The 10,733-nt window shown below is 36.0% G+C and overlaps 1 protein-coding gene across 2 annotated transcripts; it reads right to left on the bottom strand.

The window, feature by feature from the left end:
* Nucleotides 1–38: 38 nt before the first annotated feature.
* Nucleotides 39–5,281, bottom strand: rtet (major facilitator superfamily domain-containing protein rtet). 2 transcript variants are annotated; one of them, XM_043426019.1, is made up of 7 exons: nt 4,297–5,281; nt 3,133–3,395; nt 2,718–3,012; nt 2,069–2,289; nt 1,879–1,969; nt 1,291–1,428; nt 39–1,199 (listed from the first exon to the last, which is right to left on the bottom strand). In XM_043426019.1, the coding sequence occupies exons 1-7, from the start codon at nt 4,574–4,576 to the stop codon at nt 1,090–1,092; spliced, it is 1,398 nt and encodes a 465-aa protein (XP_043281954.1). In that variant the 5' UTR covers nt 4,577–5,281; the 3' UTR covers nt 39–1,089. The 2 variants fall into 2 exon arrangements, with proteins under 2 accessions (XP_043281954.1, XP_043281965.1); XM_043426030.1 differs by having other exon boundaries at nt 4,341–4,528.
* Between the last annotated feature and the right edge of the window lie 5,452 nt (nt 5,282–10,733).

Below are 10,733 nucleotides of genomic sequence, written 5' to 3'. Positions count from 1 at the left end.
GGAAAATATATCCATTTCGAATAAAGGAATTACGATTATAGAAACTAAATTTCATTTTATTTGTTCAGAAAATATATTAACGTAGATATTTCAAATTACAGAGTTAAAGGTTAGAATTCTATAATATAAAGTTCAACAACATATGTTGGGTCACTTCGACTTTTTTTCTCTGTATCCTCTAGAAAAAATTTTTGTCGTTCAAACTTTTTAGACTTTTACTGAATACAAAAATAAATATTTATAATTATCATAGTGTGTATCCTCGAATAAACATTTTTTCGAAGATATGGGACCTAGCCATCACAAAAATATCAGCTTTAATCATCAATAAAATTACGTCTGAAAAAACTCGAAAAATGTTTGATATGCTTCAAAAATGAATGATGCCGCCAATTTGATACGTGTTTTCACGAAACACAAAAAATATTGTATTTTTCAATAGTAATGATCGTAATGATCGAAATAATTGCAATGCCTAACTAAGTAATTCTATAATCCAGGTCTCTATTAAAGGAACACGAGAAGTAATGTTTACTGTCAAAGATAATCGCCTATAAAGGCAGTTACGAGCTACATGTAGTTTCTCAACACTCCGATGTCGACTCTTATTGCATAAATTTGTGTAAAATTGACTAAAAAATAGATGATTGATCAATCAACAACACTTTTAATATCTATCGAAAAAATGCTTGTTGATCTTAAGACTGCTTTTGATCTTGACTAAACTACAATAATTCAGCCTCTTTGCAAATTGTAAAGTAGACAAAAATCGAATAGAAAATTTATCGAAGGTTTGATTTCCTTAGTACGTAACAATATTTTCACAAACTTTGAGAGAGTTTGTGTAATATAAAAAATCGTATAAAATATAGAAAAAGTATAAGTCTGTAGTAGATTCGATATAATTTATGCTTGGAGCTTATAATCAATAATACTATGTAAGAATAACGAAGAAGCTTTGAACTAGGAAGAACTAATGACAATGTATAAAGCTTGAATGTCAAAGTACTGGTTCTTGTAACGAAGAACCTCGTTTTAACAAACGATCACGTAACCAAATAATTTTCTCAAATTTTTGTGGAAACAAAATCAAGACTTGGTCGCTTCGTATTCTTTGATACCACAAAGAATGATAGGCGGAAAAGCAAGAACGGAGGCACCAATTAGGTAAGTCGTGGAACTTCCAATGCTCCAAAATGCTGCAATAGAAAAAAGACGTTTTGAAAACTAATTTGAATTTGATTGAATATCTTAAAAAATGGAGCACGAAAATGAGTTTTTTTTACTGACCTATCGAAGCTACGATTGGACCACAGGCACGAGCCAACGCTCCGAGTGATCGGAAAATTCCTGTTATTGTGCCCTTTTGATTTTCAGGACCGACCCTCGTTACCAGAGTCATCATGCAAGTCACTGCCAGTGCTGTAGCTGGAATACAGTTTGAATGGAACCGAATTGAATTTTCCATTGAGCCAAACCGATTAGTTGTAAACCTTAAATTTTTAGAGGCATTTCCAAAATATTGTGATGTAAATTGTAGCAGAAGATTTTGAAGGCATCAAACTCCTTTTTCGTGGCTCAAATTTATTTTAGGAAAATGCAAAATAAAAATTTGGGGGATAACGAAAAGAACGAAGCTTCTCATATCTATCCAATATACGAAGAAAATTTCGGAATAAAATATAGTTTTTTTAAATGTACGGAATCGATGCAATTTTTATCACATCGAGAAGCACTTGCATCATTATAAAATTACATATTATTCTACATAATGAAAAAAAAACAGTCTAAATGTATTTTTGGTAGTCACACCCTGATAATATAAATGTACTGGGGAATAATGAAGTCTAACGTTCTGTATTTATATTTAGTACTCACACACGGAGAAGATAAATATACCGAAGTACAAGGAAGTTAATCCAGACGCAATTCCAATGAAAATAAATGCTGGTACGACGAGCCACAGGCCCTTTGAAAACAAAAGTCACATTTGAGTAGCGAAAACAATAATTGTGAAAAATGGAACTTGTGAATATGTTTATAAGAGGAAAAAACCGTGACGACTAACCAATTCAGCAAAAAATGTTGTCTTTTCTGCGGGTATTCGTCGTACGAAATGACCTTGTAAAATCGCCATGGTCAAACCGATTCCAAGGAACATCCAGCCTTGTTGCATGCTCGTAAATCCAAATGTATGATGAGTCAAAAATGTCAAAGTGAATTCTAATCCACTGTAAACGAATAGATATAAAAAATACGAGCGTCCGAGGGTCCTCAGAGTCTGCAGTTCTGTAAATTGAATGGAGATAAAAGCAATTAAAAAAATCTTCAATCGAGATTCCAACGCTTCGATTAATACAAAATTATATCCATTTGTTGTCGCCTCAATTGTTAAGTCAATCCAAAAATTCTTTGCCAAGATTTCTATGTTTTTGAGTTGTTTACTTCGAGTCCTATCCGAAGCCAGCAGATTAAAATTTGTGGGAGCCTAAACCTCATTAAAAATACATCAACGAGCAACGAAGACTTGGATGATGAAAATCTATTTCCAATATCATCGATCAAGGGACGATAAGCCGTTTAATTCTGCATTTTAGTTTTGAATTTCTTTTCCATTTCACAAGACGAATTCGAGGGATACTCCATGAGTACAAGTTTATGTAAAATCGAGCTCTGTTATATGAGCCTGTAACTCGAAATTCGTTGTACTTCATTACCTCGATCTGCAAGACCCGTGACTCCATTGAATTGGAATAAATCAACGGGATTGATGTAAGTGATAGCTCCTGACACACCGCGTCGCAAAGATTTTGCTCTCCTTTCTGGGGGCAAAGTTTCTTCGAGGCAAAAAGCGACGTAAGCGAGATCGCCCAGGGCGAGGAGAAAGGCGAACATAGCTGGATAAATATACCAGTTGTCTGCCCGTGAATCGCCCCCCGAAAAACGTGAAAATATAACACCGATCATTGGCCCAATGACGAATCCTATTGAGAATGCGATGCCTACGAGAGCCTGCAAAGAATAAATACTTTTCTTCAATTCTTGTATCAATGGAGTTTAATGAAAACTCAGAAAAATTGTTCATTTGTGATTCGGTTACGTTCATTGAACGAAAAAAAAGTGCATTTTTACCATTGATTTTCCTCGGGTTTTTTCAGAGGTAACATCACTAATGACAGCCATGGATAAACTGATATTACCCTTGCTGATACCACCGACAAAGCGGGCCAAAACGAACATTGCAAAGTTGTGCGAAAGTGCCCAGAGCAGGTACGAGAAAGCTATGCCCAAAAGGCACAATAGCATCAAGGGTTTCCTTCCATACACGTCAGAAAGAGCACCGACTATGGGCATCCCAACGAATTGGAGAAAACTGTACATCGAACCCAGAAAACCTACAAACAATAGAAAATTTTTTGAATTACTATATGATTTTTCATTACTTTTTTATCTCTTGTCCAATGAACTAAAGATAAAACCGATTGATATGAACCCAGAATTGACTAAAGTATTATTGTGGAAATTGTTGATAAAATTAATGATTCAAATCATCGGAATATGATTTTGGAAACGATGCTGAAGTTTCCAACGTTGGAGCCCAACGAAATGATCTAAAAAACTGTCCAATAATTCCAGCAATTCTCCAATTTATTTCCAGTCGAATTTGTACTTTGTATTTTTTCAATCTACACAATTATGATTCGTGAAATAAAAAAAACTGATGGATAAATCATTTTATTTTCATTCATTTCGTTGGACTCCAACGTTGGAAACTTCAGCGTCGTATTTTGGAAGACAACCTGAGTTCAAGATTAACATTAGTTGAATATTCAATTTGGAAAAACAGACATCAATTTGTGATTTTTTCAAATTATGAGTATTAAGTTCCAGTAAATTGTACAATAATCTCGTTTGAAATCATGCCAGCAGATTTGCTGGCAATAAGTTACACTTTCAGCATATTTTTACATTGTTTTTCTATAGCATTATCATCATGAATGTATGCATAATTGAAACTTGAACTACTGCGAGAGAATTATTCTTCGAAGCAAAATCGTGGTTTAACATATTCCAGGCAAATAGCTATGCAAAAACAAATTTGTTTTAAAACTATTCATTATTCCTAACATGATAATATTTCAAAATTATTAAGGAATATCTTCATTGATTATTCATAGCTGGTAACAATACGAAAGCAGCGGAGAAGTCTTGGACCTGAGTAGATTTTTATTATTACTATTCAATCGAGCAATATTTATAGTTATAGGGAGACACAAAAGTTATGAGAAGGCGTACCACCAAAAAGTACAGAGCTGAATCTCTCTGGTGCATCAACATACACTTGAATGAATTGAATTTTGTCCAGAATCCAATTGTAAAGATCTCCATCCAATTCTTTGTAGTGTTCCAAGATTGCAGGCAGTAGTGGCAGAATCATTGTAAAAGCCAGCAGATCCAATATCAACGAATAAAATACAACAAATACCATTTTTGAATTATTTTCTTTCCCATTTTCTATTATTTCCACTTTGCTTTTTTCTCTGGAAATGGTGCTCAATCTTTGTTTCACTTCCATTGTTTTAATAAATGGTACAAAAAAGGTGTACGAAAACAATTTTTATTCGATTCAATAAATTTTTTTGTGAATACACATTTTGTAGATTTCCACTTGATTTGTATCCGAATTTTAAAGAATTTTCGATTGAATCTTCAATTTTTTTCACCGATTCATACCAGAAAAATGAATATTGGTTTATATCATTCTTTTCCGATTGTTCTTATCTGGTTAAAAATAAACGCAAATAGAACCGGTTTGTCTAATAGTACAACTGTTGGCAGTATACACTCGCAGAGTGCACGTGACGTTTGAAAACAATACAAATGTAAACAAATACTAAATACACTGCATACAGATTTATTACGAAATTTGGTCGATATTAAACAGCGTTAGAATGAAAAACAAAATGTTTTCAAGTATCGTGTTCCCATACGTATTGAGAAAAAGATTCAAACGATTTATCGGAAACACCACCGGCGCGAAAAGCACCGATTGTCATCTTTGCGATGAAAAGTCACGTGAAATAAGGTAGTTTTTTTATATTCGCGTTCTGGAAGGCTTCTTTCAAAATAAAGCCACTTCCTCGACCAAGCACACGATGAAGACTGTCTCATCGTCATTATTATAAATGAACACGTCTTCGCTGCTTCCAGCAACTTGCTTTCATCAGGAATTTCAGAAGTGAAAGGCGTCAACCTACATACTTTTTTATTTTTACTTCTCAACGTCCAACATACAGCACCGTTAGCACATTTGCAAGATCGTAGTCACGTGGCGCATGCGCTGTTAGTGCGACAAGGAAAACATTATTAACCGGATAAACGGTAAACCGATCCTTCTGCCGTATTCCCGCTAATTCCTGATAACGATAATATAAATATCGCTCTTACCGACACAGCCTTGCCATAGGCGTGGATACCATAATTTTCCTGTCCTTTTTGTATAAACTTTTTTAAACAGTGCTCAATTTTTCGACAAATCTTATGCTTCAATGAAACTGAATAATTGATTTTCAAAAACTCCAAGTTGTTTTAAGTTCCACTAATGATAAATATCAAAATTGCGGCCTATTTTTCAAGATAGTGTCGACACCTGGTGTTTTAATATATGAATGAAGAACGGCTTGTGAATCGCTACGATCACACATGTAGACATAAAATAAATGCTACCCTGAGAAGTCTGATAAAATCCACACGTGTCCGTGCAAAAGTTATCGGAAGAGTCTCAACTTATGTGAATGATAAATTTTTCGACACTTTTTTGGGAGTAGTAATTCTTTATGATATGAAAGAATGCAACAAAGGAAATAAGTCAACTCGAAAATTGTCAACACAAAGAAAAAAGTTTCCTATGATCATATTCTAATTTAAGGAAATTGTGGCGCAGTTCTGGTACTTCTTATCAGAATATGGAAAATTGACACATTTATCGTTGATAGCTGACATCTGAAATAAGTCATAAAAATCATAACGAAATTCTTTTAAGGTATTATTTCCTAACCATAACTTTTCTCGCTGCCATATTTTATGCCATTGAAAAGAAAGGCGTTCTGCACCACGGGCCACCTGCCCAAGACCCTAAACGTCCGTACGTTTTTTGCGACCCTTTTCCCCTCTACGAGATTCCCCGCAAAAATCTTTACAAATCAATTGAGCCGTTAATCAACGAGCTTTTATAACTTCATTACACGACGATTGTTGCCGCTAAACCTGAAAGTCTCTGATTACGGAATTTCGTAATATTTTCAATTGATATAAATTTTGCACGAGTGAATTACAATTCTTTTTAAAAATCTTCGATTCCGTACCAGTATCAAAACAATTGAACCTCCATCGGAATATCGTCATCGATTTATCTACAGTTTTTTTCATAAAATCAGTGTTTTCTATTGTACCGTCTTTTCCAAAGCTATGTGTGACCACACGAAACCGATTAAGTGACCGCAGGACGCAGCAGGGTCTGCAGCGCGCATTGTGCAAAAATCATGCTTTCCTCGAAACTTCATTTCACGTCATACACTCTACACAAAAACTCTAAGATTATTTCGCATTTTTTGTGCTTTTTCTAAATTCGAGAAATATTTTTACAAATGGTCTCTCGAGTTATTTTTGTTTTTAATCCATATTCGTATTTATATGAACGATTCTTATATTCGGCAAATATTTGCGGTTATAAAATACGAGAATGTTTTCTTGCATTACTGTCAGGATCAAACAAATGTGTAGTCGGTATAAAGTTGTATTTTTTATCAGACCTTTACTAAACTCTTGCATAAAAAACTCCAAATATTTTTGGCACATTTTTCTTTCGGAGAAATAAATTTATATAATTTTAATAATAAGGGGAGGAATTCAAAAATCGTTCTCTTGAGATCGTGTAACGACTGAAATTCTGTTGATGACATTGGCCGCCAGGTGTCAAGCACTTATAATCCGCTTTTTTCCTCACAAACGAAATCCATTCCCTAAAATAAACATCACAGGCACCAGTTTGCAGCTTTATCGAATTTTCTGAAATACATTAATAATACCTTCGTTCTTGGTGGAAGTCGTCGTTCAAAAAACACCCTACGGCTCGCCCTACAATATGTACACTCCAAAAAGTGCTAGCAAACAAAGAGGCGTGCTCAAAACATTCCCTCGCCGAAAACGCGCTACTCACGCTGCTCGCTTATTGTCACAAATACATCGATCGATCGATCGATACACTCGATTCATCAGCTTTTGCATGAAATATTTTCGAGGCGCTTGCGTGTCAGGTCACGGATTCAAGCTTGCCTCAATGTTTATGCCGCTGTATCATCATTTTTATTTGTCAGTGAAGCGAAAAATAGCTCAAGCCCAGCGAGTATACGGCGCACCCTCGAGCATTACGTGTGTCGAACATCCGGCAACCGGTGTGTGTCTGTACGTGCGTGTGCGTGCTGTGTGCCACGAGGCGCCCGTCACAGGCATCGACGAAGCGCAAAACTGGTACAACGCACGTTTCAAATGTGCACTACTGCTTACAATTAGAGATTATAGATAACGCGATAATACGTTAAATAAATCAAACAAATGTACCGGCCGTGCTAATTACCCGTGTGATAATATAATAAAATTGTTCCATAAAAGAAAAGCTGGCACTTAGTCATTTAAAAAATAGAATATAATAAATATTTTTATGGTTACAATCGTTGTTTTGGGGCCTTCTTACCTCGGAAGTCCGGTGTCATCTTTTTCGCTTAAATTCTTAATTTGAGGTTATGGAAATAAAACAAGTGGTTTTGTGGCATCATTTCGTCGGTTCAAAACTCCCGAGTTCGGAAAATCTCCGTACACCTCTTCAGTTCATTGTTTGTAGCGTTTCTTAGAGGTCATTCAAGGATAAATCGTTCTAACCAGCTTTCGCAAGGTAAAAATGAGTAAAATAACATAAAGACATCGAGTTGCTCGGAGTGCGGAGAAAAATCACGTCCTCTTTTCAAGCCCCCGAGGTAGCTCGAAGCATCAGCTCTTTGCATACATACACGTGGCTTCTTCAGACTCATCTGAAAGCTTCCAATCTCCGACATGTCGAATTACTGCTCGGACGTTTGAATCCAAGCAGCTATAAAAGATTCTCCCATTTTCGTCTCTACGCAGCGCAGCAGCAATATTGCTCGAGTCTTTCTCGTACCAAAGGGGCTTTGAAGGTTGAAAATAAATAAAGTGCCTTATGAAGTGAACATTTTTTTATTGAAACACGGCTTAAACGGCAATGATTACAAGTCATCAATCGACGTTACAAAATAAGTCCATAAAACCGTGCATAGTTCAAATGAATGGTTTCTCAAAATCGATGAATGTCAAAATTAACAAATTCGTCGACGAAAAAATAAAACGGAATTTTATCCGAGGAATATTCTTTAGAAAAGGAATGTTGAACACTGAAATCGCGAAGGAAATAACAATAATGAATTAAAAAATGATATTCTTCGTTGTACGAAAAATTAGACGCTAAAAAACCCATAAATTTTAACTCCATGAATGAAATGGACTGTAAAAATTATAAAATCTCGTATTTAAATTGACTTCGTACTCTCGTTGAGGTTTATTTCGCTGGATTTCTTTCTGCAATTGCAACAGTGGTAAATCGAAAGACCTCGTTGATTTTTGGGGCCTCACGATACAAGGGCATTTGAAAACGCTCGTGAAAGAGAGCAGGTGGTGAAGATAGAGGGGCCAATGCCAGAGAGGAGTATAGGCAGAGAAGAGCAACAGGATCGTGGTTTAAAATTTGAAGGAAGGAAGCGTAGAACATGCGCGCTTGCCATCTGGGGCCTCGCGCTTCGTTGCTGTGTCGTGTGCAATAAGGGCCAAGGGCCGCTACTGGTACATAGAACGACGACCGAAATGACGACGACGACGACGACGTCGACGATGATGATGACGACCGAGTATTTAAACGTGGCAGCGAATCTATATTTTCAAACCTAAATGGGCACCGTCGTGATCCTCAAAATCATTCCTACGCGCACGCAAGCGTGTCGACAACAGTCTGTTTGTTTTTTTTCAACACAGGTGATCAGCACCCAAAACACGCACTGTACAACGAGGGTGGATTTAAATTTAGGAGAAACGTCTTCCAACTTGATTTTCAGCGTCGAATGGCAGTTTTGCCAACAACAAAATGGAGCACAAAACGATTGAACTTTGAATAAGATCTATTCACGATCGGCTACTGCGGCTTCACCATGTTACATGGAAAGTGCGATCGACCACCAACACAAGAAAAAAAATCCTAGAAAAAACTAACCAAAAATAGGGAAAAACTATAAAAACATTTTTTTTGTTATTAAATCGGTTGGTGAGATTGAAACTTTTGAGGTTATTCTGAATTTCAATAGAAAAAGCATTAACTCACTGTCGTTTTCTACTACTCATATCGATGTTCTCAGTAAAGCGAATGATTTTAAAACTGCAGGAGTAGGTCTATCACGGTCCGGAAAAAGTGTCTTTACAAAAAGAATTATCGATGCTTATGCTTAACGAGTTGGCTCTTAAGATTTTGTTGGAAAACTATGTCGACACACTTCTTCGTATTCGTTATGAATAAATGAAAAAAAAATCATTTTCCACTCGACTTATATGAGATGCATCTGCACAATTGCTCTGTGTTAGGGTGGTTCTACGATTTTATGTCTCTGAAACTGTAACAGTCGATCGACTTTCGGTACACCGAGGGATGTCACTTCACATAACCTCTAATGATTGGGTCCCTGAATAAAATTGGCACAGAAAACTAGCGCCGTAATACTTCATCAGCATGTTTATTTACATTTATTTGCATTCTCGTTTGAAAAAATTTACAAATATTCTCAAATCATATTCGAGATCTCCAGAAACCTATGAAATGACACAAAAATCTAAAAAAACGAACGTTTTACATAGCGTTAAAAAAAAGCACGAAAAGTAGTAACTTGCAAAAATCCTTTCCAATATCCCCCCAAAGAGTTATCGTAACTCTTGAAATGGAATATTACAATATCCACGAGACGAGATCGTGAGGTTTTCGTAGGGTATATAAAATCTTCGAAACATAGCGGTGTACGAGCGGTCTGTCAACGAACCTTTCATAACCCAAAAAGTTATGCATGATTCGGGGATCCGAGAAACCTCAGACTCATAAAAGCTTACCTCGAAAAATCATTCGCCACAAAACTGGCAAATTGAATCCTTACGAAAAACTATTACTCAAATAAATCATGAATAGTTTCAGTAAGTTTCCATACGATAAATCACAGAAAAAAAAGAAATAAAATCCTCAGCGAGCTATAAAAGACTCAATCCGACTTTCGTTCGTCGATCTTGTACAAAGCTGTGCAATTTTATTTTCAGTGACAACATTTTTTGAGTGGGAATAATCATACGAAGGACGTGAATTTAGACAAACCGACTCGATGATTCTCACTTTTGCATATTTTCTCACAATCAGCCGTAGACCGCAACGTGTCGAAATAAATACAACTCGAATAATAAAAGCTCTTTTCGTCACTCGACGGTTGAACGAAGCAGGAATTTCATTTCGAAACGAAGGTCATGCACGAAGGAATCTGGAAATAAGAAAATCGGGACAGGAAGGTATGAAAAAACGGAAATAGTGTGCAAAAATTCGTAAATTTGAGTCTACTGAAACTCGGGTAAAAAGAAGCGAG

The sequence above is a fragment of the Venturia canescens genome, chromosome 1 (genome assembly GCF_019457755.1).
Source record: "Venturia canescens isolate UGA chromosome 1, ASM1945775v1, whole genome shotgun sequence".
Classification (NCBI taxonomy): domain Eukaryota; kingdom Metazoa; phylum Arthropoda; class Insecta; order Hymenoptera; family Ichneumonidae; genus Venturia; species Venturia canescens.
This window is presented reverse-complemented; position numbering and strand designations above follow the sequence as displayed.